The 22,042-nt window shown below is 51.4% G+C and overlaps 1 protein-coding gene across 1 annotated transcript; it reads left to right on the top strand.

Moving 5' to 3' along the window:
* Nucleotides 1-20,184: 20,184 nt before the first annotated feature.
* Nucleotides 20,185-21,395, top strand: LOC119092355 (basic salivary proline-rich protein 1-like). The gene is made up of 3 exons (XM_037215318.1): nt 20,185-20,196; nt 20,528-20,674; nt 21,033-21,395. Exons 1-3 carry the CDS (start codon nt 20,185-20,187, stop codon nt 21,393-21,395), a joined length of 522 nt encoding a protein of 173 aa, XP_037071213.1.
* The last annotated feature ends 647 nt before the right edge of the window (nt 21,396-22,042 follow it).

Genomic DNA, 22,042 nt, shown 5'->3' with positions numbered 1-22,042 from the left:
TACCTCTGGTTTCCCAGATGTGCAGTGGTTAACGCAGACTTTTTTCTTCCTTCGTCGATGGAATCCACAGAAAGGATGAACCTCCCAAGGCGAGCAAGGGCTGGACACGTCGATGCCAATCCACGATGTCCTCAGTATCTTTGTAAAACACCGAGAAAATCCGAAAAATTATCTTTCAGTTGAAGTGGTTTGGGATAAAACGGCTAAATGACGGCTCAAAGTAAAGTGGACTAAATCCAGCGGACCATTTTGGGGTGACTTTTGAGACAGATTCCGTTCTGCCTTTCCACTAGCAGGTCCTTTGTTAAACGCGGTTTCCGTCTCCTACTACCACTCTGCCCACAGTGTCTGTGCATGCCCTTGACGAATTCCCGGAGATCGGTCCAGGTCAGCACAGCCCACAGGAGGGGGGGGGGGGGGCGCGTAAACCCGCATTTTGTAAAAATAATTTAGCACCGCAGATGGCTCTTGACAAAAATTTCAGAATTAATCATGATTTAAGACATTTGGTAGAATTCTTCCGCGCGGTGGTTATTACGAATTCACTTGAAGTGTTAACACAACGCTACGGAACACGAGACAAAGTACCACTAAATGAAACAGCGAAAGCAAAACGTGAGTGCCACCCAAAAAGCTTGACATGAACACACACCACAGCAAAACCACCCTTACGCAGAGTCATCACGCGCTGCTGTTCCCGGCGGTCAACTCCGCTGACCTAGCGTTCCAGGATGATGCGGCTCTATACGCAAACTCCCGCCCAGTTTTGATCAGACGACACCCCGAGAGCCGCAGCATCCCGGCCGCCGAGGCACGAGTGTTGCGCGACGACACTTGGGCGCAACGAACAAACATGCTCGATTTTGCTGGGGGGCACTGACTGCAAAAAGGGCTTTCTGCACCTGCGCCCAGTCGTGGCGGCGCACCATTCCTTCCACCCTTGTCCAGCAAAGCGCTTGTAGCGCTGGCGAGATGTGTTCCCAGCGCCGCGCCCCAGTCACAAGTCTGGCTGCGAAGTTCAGTGTTTTTTAGACACGCTGAAGTTGAAGTCCGATGTAACGTGCACATTACATCGGACAATACCTAAAGCGGGGTCCATTGCCAGTAAGCAGACATCTGTGTAAGGCAACGACAAAAACAGTGGGATATGTCCCTAATCGAACAAAAACAAACGACAGAGGCAAGGCTGAAGTGTGAGTCAACTAAAGTTGCCACTGATATGCTCGCGCATATGTTATGCGTACAAAAATGGCTGCGTGTAGAAAAATACGAAATGCAAATAGGTCATTCTGCATCGGCGCGGCGAAAAAAAGTTTATTGAAACGAGGATTATGGTTTACACTTTAACGGCCTTCGGATAAAACCTGAAGATGTAACACACACAGTTGGTGTCGGGGCATTTGTGTTACCTTTTTGAGATGCGCGAAACATTGTGTGTGATTAACTCCTTGGGGGGAGGGGGGATTGCCCAGGGTAACAGAAGGGGTGAGTCTTCACCACAACAAACCTACACGTTTCCTTTGACATATTTGGTTGGATACTGGCATGACTAAACAAATACGAATGGCAAAAATCGAGATATACGAGATGGCGATATTTCTTGGAAGTTTTGCCAACGATACCAGCTACGCGTAATCCTTCGTATTTTACACCCGAAAGCAAAATGATTTTACATGCCGGTGGTGCAGAATGTTTAGTATCCGTTGGTTGTTGGGTCTGTGGAGCCCATATTCTTTGAGCATCGCTGAAGTCATCTCCCTAAGCTCGATTTTGTTGCTTTTTTGCACTCTACAAACATCAAAAGGCACAACACAAGTGTGGTGGATTTCCATGTTTTTGTCGCAAAATATCCCACACATTCATGGTAGCTTTCTTACGTTTTATCACAAGGAGTACTGCGGACAAATCTACGAAGATCAATCGCTTCACCGTTTTTGGTGAAACCACAACCCCAGGCACTTAACGACATTGCCGGGTTTACGGAGACTGCAACGCCTGGTGTCAAGGTTTTTATTGTTAAGATTTGCGTGCGTGTGTGTGCGAAACTACGTTACATGATTTGTATCACTCATCGATTCTGATTAGATATTGAACATTTCCAGACCAACATGGCTTGGCCATGTTAATACAAGCTTGGCCCATTTCGATATACAGTCTACATTTGCGGGTCCTAAATATGTCTGAATAACCCAGATACAAATTTTGACAAATCTTCTAATTTTCATCGGATTAGAAAGAGTGCATTAGACCATTGTAAAATGAAGAGCACCGGTGATTCTTCATGCAGTAATTTGAAGCATGATTCGTTCAGTTTATTGACCTTAAAGCGCGGGTAAAATTAATCTCACGCTAGCTTCCGGCTTCTATTATTGCTAAAGAAAGCTAAAAAAGCGAAAAAAGCATGCCATTATTGAGAAATGGGCCATTTCCGGCGAATTTTTGGGAGAGGCCCTTTAACTATCAGGGGGCCCATTGTCAACACTGTGCCTTCCTTGCCAAGGCTCTGGCTGCGCGCCGTGACGTTACCAATAGAAACTCGAAACTATGTAGAATTTAAAGACGGCTGTTTGTTTCACAGGTAAAAGGACCAAAAAAAAAACAACAACAACAAAAACTGCGATATCATGTCTAGTTTAGTGCACCTGACTGTGTTAGTAACACTTTTAAGGCCCCGCGGTCGTACCGCCTTTCATTGGGCGTTTTCCTTCTTTTCCTTCCGCATCCTGTAAGTTTTTCACAACGCGATTTATATCTATTGTTGGCTACGGTGTAGTTTTGTGCTGTCGTGGGAGTATTTTGGCATTTCTCAGGGATGTGTCAAGTTATACAGACTACAGCAAGATGCGTTATTTTCCTGCGAAGTTTCGCCGGAAAATTAAAACAAAGCGTCATTAGATTACTAGCTGTCTACTTTCGGAGGAGCCCTTGAAATGTGTCGACACTTACTTCATTGTGAATATTTGATGAAACCGTTGCAAAAACATGACGATTGACACCAGCCGAATAAACCGATAGCGGTGATCGTCCGCCCATGACCGCCAGCACCAGCCGTGTCGAACATGCCTCATGGGAGTGACGCGCTGCGCCATGCCTTGCGGCAATCAGAGGGGATTTCCACGGCAGCCAGTATTAGTCGCACAAATCAACTCACACTCTCTGCTCCGGAAGCTGTACACGTCCAACAACGTCTGAAGCCGCATAACATGGAGCCTACGTCGATTACCGAAACCTGGTTTCGACGATCTACGCCAAACAAAAGCATGCTGTTGCTCAGCGATAAAACCCTTCGCCGGCACAGAGCAAGCAGATATATTAGACCACGGCCATATTTTCCAATTCTGTTTGGGGGGGGGGGCAACTCCATAAGGCCATTCAGCGACACTAATCCTTTTTTGGCAAAACTGCACTCCTGTGGTGAGTTTTAAAGGAAATATTCACATTTGAAGATTTTAAAGCAAGCATCAGAAGAGATGAAACAAGCTCACTATTAACTTTTGGTTGACTTTTATGTTGGAAAAGACTGCTCTGAACAACAAAATTATTTGTTAAGTAAATATATTCCTTTACGCTTAATGGCTTGATTACGTTATCGTACCTTGCACAACATTGATTGAGAGCCAAGTGGCTACTTAATGCCTGGAAATTGTGCTCACGGACGCCAGATATGAACGCCTCAATCAACATCTATAGTTTTCTTGGCCTTGGTCACTGCATGGCTTATGGAATGGCAGAATTTGAATGACGCTAGTATGACGTCATGAATACCAAGGTGACTCTTGAATGTTCCCCTCGATATATTCGTCCCATTTTTGCGGGTGTGTAGCTCGGAAACTAGAGGGTCTTAGGTCTTGAAAAGGGCAAGATTGTGAACAGCAGGAAAAGGTCTTCTGTGTATCAGCAGACCTTGTCATGCTAATAAAGATCATTTTGGTGATAGGCTTACATGGTGTGCCCTAAATTGTTGCCCTATAGTCATGTTTGCACTTGTACTTCGAAAAGGCATTAGGAATCTGAAATGTATGTACGGGCCGCTGGCTGAGTGAATGGTATAGAGAGCCTTCCGTTCGGCAGCGGGGCAGATCCTGACAAACGGCCCACCATTATTGTGTTGCGGACTCACATTATACTCTCATTCCTATTTTCATTGCCAGAGGGCCTCGGCCAACCCAATAGACCCCAGGCTTTCAGGGTCCCGTTCTTTTCCCTAACCCTGTCCAATAAATGCTGCCCTGGCCGACGCGTGGCCCTTTGCAATCATTGGGCTCTCTATTAGGCCCTGTGGCCGCTGACCAATAAAGTGTTCCAAATTTATATAGAGTTTTGAACTGAAATTACGCTAACTGTACGTTCGGATATGAACGGAGAATTAGTGATGAAAAGCGGTCCGGGGTCACGCGATTACGTTGAGCTGCCAGCAAAAACTGGGGCGCTTGAAATATATGGTCAGTTGAGGCGAATTCGTAGAAACAAATGATACCAATCGATAGAAGTCGAGAGTCCCTCCAATCCTACACATACAGCGAACGCCTTATTCTACCACACAGCAACAGGCGAAACAATATGGACACATGGTCGGAGTATGTTGTAATGTAGCATGCGCAAAATTTCGTCCGTAACATAGCCGATCCGGATGTCGACGGCATACAGGAAGGCAAGTCGAAGACTACAAAGAAAACGAAATCGCGAAATGTGCTGAACTGCATGTACAATCATGCACTGGTCAGCAGGTCAAACGCAGAACTGACTTTACACCACAGCTGCTACAACTTCACAGGCGCGGCTTTCCTCTGGCACGCAAAGTCGCGTTGCCAGCCGGGCACACACGCCCGACATAGTTTCAGCTGTCGGTCTTATGCCCAGGTTACACAGGCGACTCTTCCAGCGATTTTGCCGCTTCAGCGAGAGAAGCAGCCGCCGGAGCGACAGTTGCGGTTTTCGGCGCGGCAGCAAGCGCTCTCTGTCGCTGGCTAGTGACATATGCGCTACGCCAGATGACGTAGGAAGGCATTCGTCCAATCAGTGAGTGCGTTGGTGCCGTCGGCCCCCGCCGCCGAGAGAACCGACTGCAGCTGCGATATTTTTTGGAGAAAAAACGCCGAGGGAACAGGATACCGCCAGCGTGAAGCCCAGATAATTACAGGCGTGTTTTAGGGCAAACTCTGCAGGATATAGACCTGTTGCGATGTCTGCGCCGTTTTGAGATGAGTTTTACGTTCTGTTGAGTGTCGTCTTTGTCTTAAGACAACGGTTCCTCAATAACGCGTGATCTAAGATGTGACAACAAGATTGATAGTTCTGCACTAGACTTGTGCATTGTGGTTGTGCTGTGGATGTGCTTTTTGCCTGCTATTTTCCAGTATCCCAAACAGCATGCTCTGCACGCTGACTCATCAGGCATCACGCATGCATAATGATTCGTTGATTGATAATCTGATCCAGCGGGGACGGCCTCAGAAGCTTCCCCCGGCTGCGCCACTGGCTCCGGTTGAGGTCACTCAACTAGACGCTTCCCAGCTCTACTTTTCCAAGCTCAGGGTGTATTTCAGAAACTTTTTTTCTGGAAAGCCAGCCCAATGACCGGGGAGGGGGATGGGTAGAGATGGAAGTCGTTATCGCCCTTTATTCCAATGTCATGCCTGCTATGCTAGACATGCATCTAGAGCTGTTCCTTACTGGTGCATAATCTTGCCTATTCGACTCATCTGTCATTCGGCAAATAAGGCTATCCAGATTCCCAAGATTATTCGTCCATTTTAACATTGTCTTTCCTGAAAAGGCAAAATTCCACGAGCGGGTAGGCATTTTGGGTCATCAAGGAGGCATCTGCCTCCACAAGGTAGGTGCCAAAATACGGCCTGGACATAAGCTGGTAAGGATTTTGAAAGTAAATCGTTGCGACATTGTGACAGATATTTCATGCGCCCTCATTTCGCTGGCTGCTTTTCAGGAGCTATGACTTGTCGCAGTATTTTAGGCGGAAACAGATTTGGAACATTGGAATTGCCCAAAACAATGTGAAAACCCGTAAAACTCAATATTCTCTTTTGAAGAACGAGTCGCATAATGAAGGGCCGTCTGTCATATGTTTTTTTTATCTGGGCTCCGCTCCCGTCCGCCGTCAGCGGCTATCGCCCTGGCCCGGCTGTCTCCCGCATGACTGACTGTGAACTGATCGTACGGTTACTTTGTTGCATATTTCTGGATCAGCATTACTATTAATTGGTGTGCGAAACGTATGTTGGATACCTGCAACAGCATCTTGCTGTCCTAATTATCTTCCCTTACACCACACCACCGCAGAAAGATAGCCTCCGGTAAGCTGCCTGCCTAAGGTATGAATTGGCCCAACCATTAATTGGACCTCGGCCCGTGGCCCATCATTCAACGTAGAACCGATAGAATTCAGAAGCTTTGCCACCCTTTTACCTAGGTTCTAAAGACATTAAGGACATTGCGAAAGTAAATTAGATCGGAATGTTTGATCAAAATTTTAAGATGAAAATTTGATTGCAGATCGGGTGGTCAACAATGTGTATTAACATGTCCAAGCCATCTTTGTCTGGAAATGTTCACCATTCAATCAGAATCAATTAGTGATGCAATTTATGTAACGTGGTTTTTTAACATGCGCGCTCGCAAATCTTAGCAAGAAACCTCGACACCAGGCGTGGCAGTCTCCATAGTCCGCAGAGCGTGAGTCCGTTGCTTAACTTTCAGTTTTTGTCCAACAATGGGCGAAATGATGACGCTTCTGAAATAATTACCTTCAAACACTTAAATCGAATAGTAATGCAACTTATGCGACGCAGTTTTAATCATGCACACTCGAAAATCTTGGAAACAAAAATCTCGACTCCAGGCGTTGAAGTCTCCGTAGGCCGCGCAGCATCGGCCCAGCAGCTCATACTGAGTCGTTGCCAACGGGTGGACGAAAATGATGACGTTTCTCAAAAAAGTACTTTTGAACGCTTTATGACATCAAATCTTGCACTTACAACACAGTCTGGGCTAAATATTTCACGCGTGCGATTTTTAGACTGATGATAAGACCGGATTGGTTCTTAAAGGTCCACGACGTGGGTCTGGAATTTGGTGGTTGAACTGAAAGAGTGGAGTTAGAATCTTTATATTTCGTGTTTATGTAACTAATTATCTGTCAAGAAGACAGATCAACACGGTGCCCGCCGTCTGGTGGCGCTTGTAGTGGCCAAAGCCGTTCTGTTTTATGGAAGCTGCAGCCCAGGCCATCCTTGTCCTTGCTTTCGAGGTTGCGGGCGGGCATGTTCAAACCTTTTGATATAATTTGTTTAACAAATCCATTCTGAAAAATAAACGTTCTCAGACAAAAACATGGGACTACCTTGTTCGCTTCTTAAGCTCATTTCGGCCCATTTTATTCAACAATAATGAGACCCCCGCTCTTGTCAACAATAATGAGACCCCTCATTTCCTTCCAGGAAAGGGGCCTCTTGGGTGGAACACCAGGGGTAGATTATCCTTTCCGGTCAAGGACTGAAGGACTATCCGTCGCGAAGTGTCTTCTAGCTGCCATTCTGGCGACAGGGGCAGAATCTCCTGGTCGATTCGGAGGCCGTCAGGAGAGTATATCATATCACATTGTTTCTCTCCCTGACACGGGAGGCCTTCTGACCCGCGCAGTTGGCGCCGGGTCAGCACAGGAACATTCACCGAGGCAACAACATCCCTGATCGTCGCAGGTGGTCCAATAATTGTCGAATAGACTCCAGTTCCATGCTTTTCTGTGTTCTTCAGAAATATTAAGGACCCACTGAACGTAGATTGTAGATGGGAGGGGTCTCAAATTTGTGCCAACGTGGCTAACCCATGTCCATCTTAAAATGTTCAAAATTCAGTCAGAACTGATTACCGATGAAAACTTTTTGATATGGTTTTGAGCATGCGCGCTCGCAAGTCGTACCAACAACAGCCTCGACAACCGACGCTGCAGTCTCCGTAGGACGCGCGGCGTCGGCCCTGCGGCTGTGACACTAAGCGATGGCCAATGAGCAAACCAAAAAGATGACACGTCTGGAGGAAGATGGCTGTTGCAATTTGTGAATTGTCATGTATGTTCAATATAGTGCAAAAGTAAGCTAAACATAACCTAAACATGAAAAGAGGGGGAGGGGGCAGTTTACACTGCTGGCTCCCCGCCTTGAAAAGTGGGGAGCCATAGCTCCCAAAATCCCCCACTCCTCCCCCCCCCCTGTTCCTATACCCATGCACGGAGGCGTGCGTCGTGAGTGGTTCTACCTAACCTCAGTACCTACCTGATTACCAGCATCTGTAACCTCAGTCTAACAATGCGTACCTATCATTTCTCTCAGATCAATATTCATCTTATAGCAACATATTTTTAGCAGCATCCGCGTGTGCCCCCGCATAAAGATCCCAGCATCGGTCGCAGTCTCCTCCCCGTCCTCTCCTGTCTCTTCCCGGTCGCGCAGCGCCGCGGCAGGTCGTTGATATGGCAACCGGCCGCCAGCGGCTGATGTGTGACGTACTCAGCCAATCGTGTGACGTCAGTAATCGCGGCAACTGTCGTCGCCGGGCTGGCGGCAGCCGGGGCGACACGGAAAGTGGTCTGCCGTACTCTTCCAACAGCACTGACGATAGGGCGCACGGTGGGACCCATCGTCCGCATTTCGCGCGGCACGTGGTCGTCTACGATCAGGACGAGGTGACAGTGCCCTCCTCTCTCCATTTCAGTCGCCCGGTGAAACTGCGCTCACGTCCCCAGCGTCGCCAGAGGTCGTCTGCAAGCCGCTGGCCGCGCTTCCAGCATTTCCTCGCTGACATGTCAGCCGCGGAGAACACGTCCGGCGGCAGGTTAGGATTCGGTTGTTTCAATAAAGGGAATGTTCCACATTTGAGGATATTGAGGTAGGCATCAGATATTATGGGAAAAGCTTACTTGTAACAGCTGGTAAGCTTTCAAGGTTCGAAAACGACACTAAGTAGCAAAATTTCGAAGTTTGTAAAGATGCGCCCCATTACGTCATTGATGGCGTCATGGAATGGCTTTGGGATGACAGCAACATCTGGCAGCATCTGGCAGTCAGACGTAAAGAATATCTCGAAACACACGAAAGCTTACGCCAATCGGTCATTTTCGTCGCGGGAGCTCTGTCGGGCGGTGGATTAGTTGGTGGCTTGTTTGTGGATTGTTTGTCCTGGTGTTGGCCGTAAGAGAAGCTTTGATGAACTGTTCGACATACGCAACGTAGCGATCGCCAGCTTTTATGGCAGATTATTCATATCAAAGCACGATATGCTGTGCTGCTGTTGCTGCTATGCTGTTGATGATTTTGTCAATGCTGTATTGTCCACCCATCGTTGCCTGCAGTGCTGCAGTTCTGACATTGATATGTGATGTGCGCAGCAGTTTTGCATTGTTTGTAGCTGGAAATGCGATGTCATGCAAACATTAATAAATTTGTAACATTGCCATGAATTGACTGCCAAAGCATTGCGGTTGCCATTGTAAAGATGGTAAGGTTGAGCTACCAAGAATGTTTTTCTTGCTTAGGATTACGTATGCAATTACTCGTTAACCCTCACATAACCATTGTGGTGCAATGCCATTCTTGCTGTTGATAGTCCTTTGCCATCATTAAATCAGTCGTTACCAGTTATTCATAAATTATAAGCTGCTGTCTCATAGGCTTGACATAGAGTAATCAACCAATGTGGTACATTGTGTAATAGAACGAGTCAACAGCATCACTTTGTCACTACCTCAGTGCTGCACTGTGGCATGACGTGATGAACAGCGATATGGCTTTTGTATTACAATTCATGCGGCTTTCATAATAAATTCCATCATGAAAAGATGGGTCAAGCGTGCACTCTTGAATTGACTCCCTGACATATGACTTACCACAAACACATGATACAACACACAAATGACTTTCAGCAAAGCAGACAATCAATAAGTGGCATCACTTGCTCAGCCTGTTTTGGGAATCCACAAAACACAGGTGAGAAAGATGCAAACACATCTTCCATTTCCACAGTCATGCAACATGCTGCGGCCAGCAGGCTGCTTTACCAAAAAATGACAAGAAAATTTTACATGTGGTGAAACGACACTGCAAACATGCTGACCCTGCATAGGGCGGCAAACATGACAACTGCAGTTAGTTTTCGTTGGATGGGCAAAATGCAAGGAAGTGATGAAGCTGCCAGTGCACTCAAGGCTCATGAAAAATGTTATTGAGTGCTATCCAAGACACCAACATCAATACTTTTCCACTTTTCTCAGCATCCATCATCTCACACAAGTTGCGGTGACTATGACATTGATGACTCACAAGCAATGCTCCCCGGCAAACAACATTTGTTAACACAGTAGAAAGTGAATCGATAATAATAGAGCTCTTTATTTTCAGAATTATTTAGGGAAAGACAATTTTGCAAAGCCATATCGTGTGAGCGTATACTGAGCATGCCCATTAATGAGCTGCACACACCAGCCCCTTCCGCCAAAGCGAGTTGCTGATATAATGACATGCAATAGGTTAATTACATGCTATAATACCTCAATAGGTTCAAAATGTTGGTAAGATCATAACAAAGTAAGATATTGCCTTTGTACACCCCGGCAACATATGCGCATATGTTTCTTTTAGTTTGCCGGCACTTCTTTGTCATGTTCAAGCACAAACAGAAAGGGAGAGGCAGGTATCGATATATCGCATTTTATTGGGAGTCAGCAAACTTAAAGAATAGGAAATTCACACACACACACACACACACACACACACACACACACACACACACACACACACACACACACACACACACACACACACCACACACACACACACACACACACACACACACACACACACACACACACACACACACACACACACACACACACCACACACACACACACACACACACACACACACACACACACACACACACACACACACACACACACACACACACACACACACACACACACACACACACACACACCACACACACACACACACACACATATATATATATATATATATATATATATATATATATATATATGTATATATATATATATATGTATATATGTATATATATATATATATATATATATATATATATATATATATATATGTATGTATATATTAACAATAATCAGCAAAACAATATTCTCCCTCGGAAGTGCAAACCCCGCACGCATACTCCCCGTCACATCAAGATCAATGCAAGCCACTGGCACGCACCACCCGTAATCACACACATCTCATGCCCCTGATTCACACACTTTTGTCAAATAAGTATGATCGTATATTTGCACAGCTCGCGGGACTGTCAAATTGTAGGTTTTCTCGCAGTTTCCGCACAGATTTTCGGTTATAACACCGCATTTCACCATCACCTCCCTTGAAATCAAAGTCCCAATACAGCTCAAGAGGTTGCACTTGTAAAGCACAATTTTTTGCTCAAGATTGAAATTTGTCGTACAATATGTGAGAAATTAGTTAGCGAAATGTATATCTATAAGTACTGTAAAGTTTCCCTAATTTCATAATGCCTTGCTAACCCATAAGCCCGTGCAAGGCTCTGCGCTCCGGTACGCGAGGTGCCAACCGAGCTGTCTGTAAAAAATACGTTAGTAGAAAAAGGTGGTAGAGCTCGGTTTTGGATAACATCTGACAACCTCAGAAAGGGAAATAGCGGTTTGGCATGTGCGATTAGACAATGTCAGGCAGGAGTGAAAAATTCACATAAAATGTGGGAAAGAGGAGTGAAAAATTCCTCCCCATAGAGTGCTGCTTTACACCCAAAATCGGCAATTCCAGGACACTGAAAAACTCCTTACAAATGTGGAACATTGCCTTTAACAGTTGGTTCGGCTTCAGGGGTTTCAGGTCGTCTGGCTCACTGCTAACGTGAGTCAGTGACTGCCCATTCAGAACGGCTTCAACTTCAGTCATGAAGATGACGGGAGTCTCACCTATCGGGGCTTGCATGACTCACATCGAACCGCAGGGCCCCTTTGTTGACTCGACGAGCCGCTCCCATGCACCGCCGAAGTGGGGCGAGGCAGGCGGGATGAGCCACCGCCCGATCCAACGTTGGTTGAGCTGGTGAGTGATCCTCTCCTGATCTCATTCCTTGAGTGACCGTTTTAGATCTCTCTCGTTCCCGCACACATTTGTACTATTTTCGGAGTAGACCACTTTGGGCTGACGGCACGGCGCGATCATGCACCGCACACACATTGTCGGTGAGTCCGTTTCCAGAAAATAGCGACTTCTAATGCTTTAAGGCTATAATGTATCGTGGCTACGTACGCCCGTCGGCGATGGCTGTCCATGACGAAGAGATGCGTGACGTCACTACGGGAGGGAATAGTAGCCTGGTGTCGGGTTGCGTCTGTCAGGGAGGGAGCGAGGTTCCGCCGTCCTCCGGCTCTCTCGACGACGCTGCTATCGAGGAACAGTCGGAGCGAGATGAGCTGACTACAGCGCGGCAGCTGTCGGTCCGCTTTTAGTGTTGTCTGCTCTGCAGAGAAGGCGCCGATTCGGCATATTGGACGCACGCCATCTCCACTGCGCGGGACTCAGCAGCTATGGGAGGGCCGTCTGGCGCTCCTTATGGGGCTTCGGCAGCTCCTGCCGATTCGCAGTAGCCAAGCTGTCGTTCGCAGGAGTTTCAGCCAGGCTGCTTACTTCTCCGGCGCCAGGAAACTCTCCGGTCCCTGTGCCGCAGGCCCGACTGCCACATTTGGGCGCCGCTCCGGCTCGGAGCTGCCCGGCGGCTGGTCCTCAGCTGCCGCCCGATGACCGCTCGTCACCCGCTGTCCGGTCGGCTCAGGAGCCCGGCCCACCGCGTCGGCTGGGACCGTCAAGGAGTTCTGGGATGCTGCAGAAACGCAATCAGACGTCCACAGAGATCAGAAGCTCCGGACAGTGCCGCCAGGCCGCGACGTTTGCCATCTCTTGGATCTCGATGACGCGGCTGACGACAAAGGTCCGGTGTTGTCGGCTCACTGGATGACTGCCCTCGAGGCGGACCAGAAGTGGCAGGAGTCGATACGGATGTCATGCTGGCGCCGGATGAGCTGTGCAGCATGAACGGCCGACTCGGCAGCTTACAGTTCCAAGCGTGACATGCTAAGCTGTCGGAGCGGAGCGACCCGGTTTTGTCGCCATGACGAACGACGTAACGCTCTTGCCACCTTCATACTCCAGCCGGAAATAGGCGACGACGCCGAACACTAGCTAAGAAGCGCCGTCAAACACGTGCAGCCGGCAGCTGACGAGCATCCGGCCGTCGGATGGGGGACATCGGTCGACCTCGCAGCCGTCCTACCTAGGCAGCCCGCTAACCCACTGCCGCCTGGCAGTCGCCAGCTTATGGTGGATGGTTGTGGCGTCCCACGCATATCCGCACCGCCAGATGTCCTACGGGTACTTACCGCACCGTCGAAGGGTGAGACCCCAAGCGGATCGAAGACCGACGATACGCTGCTCAGAATGCCCATCTTCGTATGCGGTTTGCTGACGCCGGTGGCTTCGAACGTCAATGCGTTGGCCGGATGAACCCAGCTCCCTTCCGTGCTGCGACCCGGCCAGATCAAGGTATAGAGTGGCTACTCTGTAGGTTTTGACCTTGACCACGTTCAGCGCTTCGAGAGATGAGCTGGCCCACTTTACAAATTGAAACCCGTCGGTCTTCAACAGAGGAGTGAAAGAGCCTTGCATGGCGGCGGATTCGCTGAAGTCTTTCAGAGAGTCCTGGTAATCGTCCACGTAGAACTGCCCAGCCACGGCTGCGGATGCGACCGGATATTGGCTCTGCATGTCATCCGTACACTGCCGCAGGACGCACGTGGCCGAGCGGGGACATGGCGTCACTCCGAAAATCAGCACCTGCATCTGGCATGCATTAAGCAGCTTCTCACGATCATCCCCTCGCGCCACAGTGACTCGAGAGTAGGCTGATCGGCCGGTCTCACGCGGACTTGGTGGAACATCGCCTGATGTCTGCAGTGAGCGCAACCGGACGTTGATGGAGCCGCATGAGTCGGACCAAACTGTTCGTCAGGTTCAGCCAGCAATTTGTCGTTACGCGATATCCCGCCGTAACGCGCTGCAGCGTCGAAGACTCCACGCCCCTTTCCCGGTTAGTGCGCACTGGGAACGGCGTGGTGCGGAAGGTATCATTCCCGCTCGTGCTGCGCTTCGAATTCTGACGCGGGAGCTTACCCGCGTGGCCTTCACGAATGTATTCCTGGATGGCAGTACTATGCGCCTGCACCAGCTTCGGGTTTCCACCCAGCTTGCGTTCCGTAGACCGGAATGTACGCGTCAGGTTACTGAAACTGCCGGGGGGGGGGGGGGGGGAGTATCGTCGGAGGCCTCCACGGCAGACCTGTCTCGTAGTGCCCGACGGCTCGTCTTGTAGTTTGTTCAGCACGTCCAGCGCTACACTGTCCTGCTTCGACCGTCGGGACACTTTCGTGTTTTTACCCGAAAGACTCGGTGCTCCACTGCCGCGCGACCCGCTCGTGCGGCTCCTAGTCAACGGTCAGGCGAAGGGAGCCGCGGAGCCACGTGGAGCATCGGGTGGTGTCGCTCCCGCCATTCTCGTGTCGCCTTGCACGATCCTTTAAGCGGGTAGCGACGCGCCTCGTGTCCGTCAGTCAGGCGGACTCAGCACAATGTATAATGCCTCACCAGTTCAGCGCGCTCGCTGACCCCGACCTCGCAGGTGACAGGCACTCAAGCACTGTGTGGGGCTGGTCGCACTTCACACTCTCCCGCACTGGCTGTCCGAGCGGCCCGGCCCTAGCTGCGGCCGTCACCGGAGGCGATGCGTGCATGCGCTGATCGTGCGACCACAACCTTGACTGGTCCATGCCCTTGTGCCTGTCGTCCGGTTCCGTGAAGCCGACGGCACGTGCTGCGTCGACGTAGAAACGCAGCCGGGCGTCAAAGTCGGGGAACGTCGGCGGCACGGGCGGCTGATGACCACCTGTTCGCTCCAGCGCCAGGCCACGGCGTGGGGAAGTTCGGCAACGACCGGCTGAGGTTTGGTTGTCGCAGCCAGGTCGGCATCACACCACATCGAGCTCAACACCTCTACAATGTTGTGAAAAGTCGTTGACAAGGCACGCAGAAAGCTGACATCGTTGTGCTTGACTGGAGAGGTGGCAAGCACCCGGTCCAGATTAGCGCGCACCACATATCCAGGGTCGCCAAAATGACGCTCGAGCTCGCTGAGGGCTTCATGGTAAAGCTATCATTGCAGAGCAGACCTCTATCCGCTGCACAAGCCTCCCTAGGCAGACACGACAGCAAATGGGTCAACTTTTTTGCATCGCTCAGACTTTGATGATAGTGCACCGGTGCCCTGAACATCGAGCTCCACCGAGGCCACTCCAGCGGCGCGTCGTTGACGTCCTCGAGCTTGAGCTTTGGCAGCGCAGTGTCGAGCCCATGAGCTAGGCTCGCGAGGCCACAGCCTCCGAGCGGCTGGAGAGTCGCTCTATCCAGCTCCCTGTGCGCTCCTGCATGTTTGTGACTGGCAAAGCTGATGCAGCCAATCGTAGCTGCAATGACAGATGTCGTGGCGCGTCAGCAGGGCAGAGCGTCACGGTTGTCACGCCTAGGGAGCAGCTTCTCCCTGAAGGTGCTGGAGCTTCCTCCTCTTCTGCCAGCCGCAGCTCGAGCTGGTTTCGCTCCTACTCGTCTGCGGCGAGCTGCACCAGGTCAGCCACTTGTCACCAGGAACGCTGAGCTTTTCACTACCGTTGCTCCCGGGTACGCTGGGCTCTAGCTCCGCTTGCTCCCGGGCGCGGACCCCCATTGTCTAAGTCTCCTCAATCTTGGGCCTCGAGAGTTCGACCTTCCAGCGCGCCTGGCTCTCTCTGGAGGCACGGGGCTGTCGATACTCCAGGTGCCGAGCTCACTTTCACTACGGTGTACCGACTCCCTCCATCACTGCACCGGAGCTAGCTACCGTCCAGTGCTAAGTTCAAGGTTTACCGGCTCATATAGGCCTTTACTGGTCCATTACACGGTAGGAACCGAAGGACCACATATTAAGTACACACCGCCGAAAAGAATTAAAACTTGATGTTAACTATTTTAGATATCTTTCTGCCAAAGAGCATGATAAGAGCGTTAAACTGAGACGAACTAAACGAAAAACGTGGACGACGATATGATGACGGATCGAGAATGACGACAGCAGCCCGAACGGGTAGCTCTGCGCTGCTCTAGCTCTAACTGTTCCCCATCAATTTCTCTGAAGCACTGGCGCGGCGTGCCCTTCGACAGGGGAAGGCCGCCACCAAGGCACACCTGGAAGACAAGAGCGGCAAAGATACAGGGCTTCGACGGATGTGACGGAAACATATAAAAAAGGCATTTAACACTAGCTAGGAAGCGATGAACCAGTCATTATAAGATGATGGGTCAGTCTCAAGCGACAGCCGAAACGATACAGAAATAGGGACGGAGTATGTTGTTAAAGGGTAAAATGCACGTCATTTCGTCGGTGGCAACGTGGCTCAAAAAGACTGTGAAACTTATCTGCTGAGGTATTCATGTACCAACGGCTCAGGAAAATTGCATGCATGTCCTTCGCTCAGGATTTGCCTTTTGGGCCCAATGCATGAGGGGACAAGCCAGCATTGGACGGAAGCTTGGACACCCTGAAAAACCCTTAAAGTGACGCCCCTGCTGCGTCATACATCACCTTCCCTGGAGCTTGGCGGTCGCATGCAGCTCAAATAATCAAAATGCCCGAGGTACAAGAGGCTTTCCGCCAAATGGAACGCTAAAATAGTTCAACTGCAAAAAGATTAAAAAAGGTCCCGTCGGAGGATAGATTTCGACAACCCAATGACATAGCGGCGCGAGACTAACATATCCTGGTGGAGGAGCGAACGGACAACCGCACGGATGGAACTTTGAAATGATGATTACAGGTGATCTTGCATTGCAGTGGCAAACCAGGGATGCACGCGTTTGGGAGCGGGTTGGGTTTTTATATTACTTTTTTGTCAGATCTCTCTCCAGCCAGAGCAGATGAAGACATGATATGAGTATGAATACATGCCATCGCTGGAGTGAATATTGAGTGTACTTGATAAGCGTCACAGACACAAACCAATTAAAAAAAAGGGCGTGACAATACATATAGGTTCACACAACCGAAATGCCGCAGATTATTTCCTTCCTCTAATATTCTGTACAGACCGCCTCAAGTGTAGCCCGGTGATAGGGGCGAAAGCCAGGCCGCTAAACGTTAGCATTTGTCGCTAAATATATGACTTCACTATCTTAGCTCTCTGCACACCCGATATAATGAATGGAAAATTTTCCAACTGTTATCGCCTAGATTGTTCTACGCCACACAAGGTATTTTAACGCTTTAGCACTATACTTTCATGCCATTCAGCTTCTCCTCATTCATTAAGATGTCGCCAGCATCTTTTCAAAGCGTATTCAGCTGGAAAGGCAAGACCAGCTAATGATGTCACTGCCGGGAGAGCGCTCAAGTTCATCAGACTAAATGCAGATTGGCTCTAAACCGATGCGTCAGGCGGCAGCTGGCGACGAATGTAAGAAATTCACAGGTTTCAACAACCGCATTCACGTAGTGATCGCTCACCAGCCTCGACTATTCTACACAATGATAGATAGATAGATAGACAGATATATATATATATATATATATATATATATATATATATATATATATCGCTCACCAGTCTCGACTATTCTACACAATGATATATATATATATATATATATATATATATATATATATTTCTATATAATTGCTACAAATGACACTGATTGGTTGACACTGAGGAACAAGGTGTCCGTGAGGCTGGTCTCGGGACATTCTTAAGGAACCTTGTTGCCAAATTTAGCTTGACGCAACTGTGCGTGCGGGTCATAGCAAAAAGTAGCATGCACTTGAAATGCCGAATATGAAGAGAAAGGAAACCGCCGCTGGAGCAATACTAACCATTTACTTGGATGGTCTCAACGCTAACACGTCGGTTTCGCTACCATTTATCGTACTTCACGTTTGGTACTAATTGCCCCTCCGACCACTAAGGCTGTCTTGAAAAAGACGAATATCGTCCCCACATTTGATGCACGTGAATTTTGCATTTTGTGTAACTTAAGTTAGATGACACTCAAACATCAAGTTGCATCCAGAAAAGCGCTAGCACAAATTATGCACAACACTTGTTCAGTTATATATACCACCATACATTTCATACACCAAGCCGCGGCACTCCCTGCTAGGAAGTAATAAAAATACACTTCAGCATCCCTCTTGGTGGTCTGGAATCGTCGTAATTAGTGGTCTTGAAATTCTGAAGAGATTAGATAAAGAAGTCAGTACTAGGAATGAGGACTCACACCCCATCTATATCAACGCCAAGTAAGTTCATACGTTAAATGTGAGGTTTGTTATTAAAAAACGATGTGATCTTACAGCCAACGGAGACGAATATTGTTCTGACCATAAGGACATTTCCCTGTCAACTTCTTGCAAGAGCTGTTCCCAGCTTTCCTGAGGTTAGACCCGCTAAGCTGACGAGGCTGCTGCGGGGCGTGCCAGGGCAGCCAGGGGCTTTGTCACGTGGGTGTATGTTGATTTATATGCGGAGCAATAGATTCAAGTATTTGAACTCAGTGCTTGAGCTAAGCTAACTCAATGCATCAAGGCTATTCATGAGTATAGAGTGAGCAGTTGTCTAGTTGTCTTAGTCTTAGAGAAGCCGTCTTAGTAGTCTTAGACCAAGTAGTTGTTCCGGTGTTTTACGCGCTGTTAGATGCGCGACATTACTGGGTCATATGAACCACTCAGGGAAGAGCACTCAGTGAATTAAAATCCGACATCAGTAGGAATGGCGTGTCTGCCACTGCGGCAGCAAAGTAACGCTGGCGGCAGCGAACGACTCAGAGTACCCGCTAACACCCAGATATCAGCTGAAATCGTTCTCAGCTCCCGTACTCGCAGCGGTTCCTCAGACCAAACCATTCATGATTCCAACGACGGTCGAATAAACAATCATGTGTGATTCCCACCGTGGACTGTACCACATTAGCCCTGGAGCCCAGTGCAGCCGCCCTAAAGTCCACTGTAGACGCCCTGGAGCCCACTGTCATCGCCCTGGAGCCCACTGTCATCGCCCTGCAGCCTAGTGAAGCCGCCTGGAGTCCACTTCAGTCGCCCTGGAGCCGCTGTAGCCGGCCTGGTGACGTTGGCCGAGCAGAGGCTGGTCGCGCGTCAATACCGGCGCGCCTCGGGCGTCTCGCCCGTGCCGTCATCGCCGTCGGAGTACACCGGACAACAATTACGCCCGTGCGAAAGCAGCGCTCCCAGCTTCCGTCGCTGGTTTGCGGGGCTCGCGGGCGAGCGCCCGCCTCGGATCAACACTCGGCGCAGCTGACGAAGTGCGGCTCATTCCGTCCGCCGATGTCAAGGGCCTCTCGACCGGCAAGCAGATGCGTCGGCACCGATCTTTGATGGTATGTTGAGCCGCCCACTTCCAAAGATGTCCCGCCGGGAAGGAATAGGTCACGGCGGGGGCGTACGCCCAACTTGCCGAACGCGCTAATGGAAAAACAGCAGAGTTGACAGGGCGTAAACAAGAAAAAAAGTAATGTGATGCTCGGTGGAAACATCTGAACGTGGGACTGACAGCACGACGGCGGGAGACGCCCACAATCCAAGACGTTTTCAGACGCGCAACACCAACCCCACTACGCAACCGTAAACGTCTCCATGGGAACGTTTCTGCGTGAGCCAACGCAACGCATCAGAAAGACTCGTGGCACAAGGCGCACCACCGGCTCGTTCACCCGGTGTGCGGTATCAATGCCGGTTTGTGCAGTCACGAGGTCGTGCACGGGCGGCGCTCGACCTCGCCGAACGCGACCGAGGGCACACGACGCCTTCGTGGCCCACGCGGCTCCGGGTCGTTCGTTGGCTCGTCACCCTGCCGTCCGGGACGCAGCTCGGTCCCTGTTCGCCGAAGCGGGGCGTGCCTGCGGCCGCAATCAGAGCATCGCGGGGCGGCCGGGTCCGGGCGCCGCTACAAAAGCGGACTGGGCGGCTGGGGGTGGCCAGAGCTCCGGTGACGGGCCGCCTGTCACGTCCACCACGCCCGCTATGGTGCTGTTGGTGAGTCAGGGGCGACAGCGCTGGTGCACGGGCGCGGTGGCGACGGCCGCGGCACCGTCCCGCCGGTGCTCTGTAGTGGGAAGGGGAGGTTCTCGGTAGGGTTACATGATTGCACAGTATGAAGCAAAAATGCACCAAAAGTGTGGACAAAAAAAGTCAGCGGAGTGGAATTCAGTGACCACAATCTAATAGCCTGTCCGACGGCATACCTTGTGGCAGGACATCACCACCGCATGCGCCTTCCAATAAGACCTGCCATAACACATCTTGTCGCAAAAAGTAGGTGTCGGCCGCAAAGCAAGCGTCGTGACACGTGACTTCCTCCCAACAGACGTTCCTGTCGGTGGTCGGCACTGCCCTAGCGGCACCCGCCACCAACCCCCAGTACGTCGTAGCACACGGCACCGGCCCCAACAGTCTGAGCTCGGGCCCGCTGCAGCCGGCCGCGGCCCTGTTCAGGGGGCCCGACCCGGCGCTGGTGGCCGCTGCACTGGCCGTCGTTAACGATGCCAGGGCACACCAGGCCCTGCTGCACTCATCGCTGCAAGCGACCGCTGGCGCGAAGCGGGCCCACGCGGCGACGGCCGGCGGCGGTTCGGCACACGGCGGCACAGCTGAGACGCAACTGACCGCCAGCAGCGCCACTCCTTCCAGCGAAATTCCGTTGGCGGCCGCTTCTCCTCCCACGGGAGGCGCCTCGGCTGGTCCCACGGCCGTCCCCGCGCAATGGCAGGCCAGTACGACCACCGTCGCACCGACCCCGCACAGCGTCCCCAGTGGCCAGCCCTCCGGGCATCACCCGGGCGCCCCGACACCCTCCTCCGGGCATCACCCAGGCGCCCCGACACCCTCCTCCGGACGTCACCCGGGCGCCCCGACACCCTCCTCTGGGCATCAGCCAGGTGCCCCGACACCCTCTTCTGGGCATCACCCAGGTGCCCCGACACCCTCCTCCGGACATCATCCGGGCGCCCCGACACCCTCCTCCGGACATCATCCGGGCGCCCCGACACCCTCCTCCGGACGTCATCCGGGCGCCCCGATACCCTCCGGGCATCACCCAGGCGCCCCGACACCCTCCTCCGGACATCATCCGGGCGCCTCGACACCCTCCTCCGGACATCATCCGGGCGCCCCGACACCCTCCTCCGGACATCATCCGGGCGCCCCGACACCCTCCTCCGGGCATCACCTCATAACCCCGATACCCTCCGGGCATCACCCGGGCGCTCCGACACCATCCGGACATCACCCGGTTGCTCCGACACCCCCATCCGGACATCACCTGGGCGCCTCGACACCCTCCTCCGGACATCACCCGGGAGCCCCGACACCCTCCGGGTATCACCCAAGCGCCCCAGCTCCCCTCACGCCGGAGCCGGTCACCGAGGCCACCCCGGTACGGGACACTCCAGAGGTGGCGGCGGAAAAGGCCAAGTTCGAGGCGCTGTACGCGGCCGCCGCCACGGCCACGCCGCCGCCGGCGCACGACACGGCGGCCGTGCAGGCCGACCTGCGCGCCCACCAGCGCGCCCTGAGCGCGCTCGCGCCGCGCCCCGTCGGCGACACGTTCGAGGTCAAGCTGATCAAGGCCGGCCTGCTGCTGGACGGGGAGGTGGCGCCGGTGCTGACCGCCGCCCAGCGGAGCGTGCAGGGCCTCGAGCCACTGCCGGGGCCCGAGCTGCCCGGCGCCGGACACCCAGCGACCGGACACGCGGGAGCTGGACAGCCGGCCGGCCCGCAGTAAGCGGCAGAACCTGGAGGTTGGTAGCACGGCGCCGGACGGGGATACCCCGTGGGCACCTGTCGTGAGAAATCATCAGGTAGATATAGTGAAGACATCCAA

The sequence above is a fragment of the Pollicipes pollicipes genome, unplaced genomic scaffold (assembly GCF_011947565.3).
Source record: "Pollicipes pollicipes isolate AB1234 unplaced genomic scaffold, Ppol_2.1 Scaffold_3447;HRSCAF=4054_pilon_pilon_pilon, whole genome shotgun sequence".
Taxonomy (NCBI): domain Eukaryota; kingdom Metazoa; phylum Arthropoda; class Thecostraca; order Pollicipedomorpha; family Pollicipedidae; genus Pollicipes; species Pollicipes pollicipes.
This window is presented reverse-complemented; position numbering and strand designations above follow the sequence as displayed.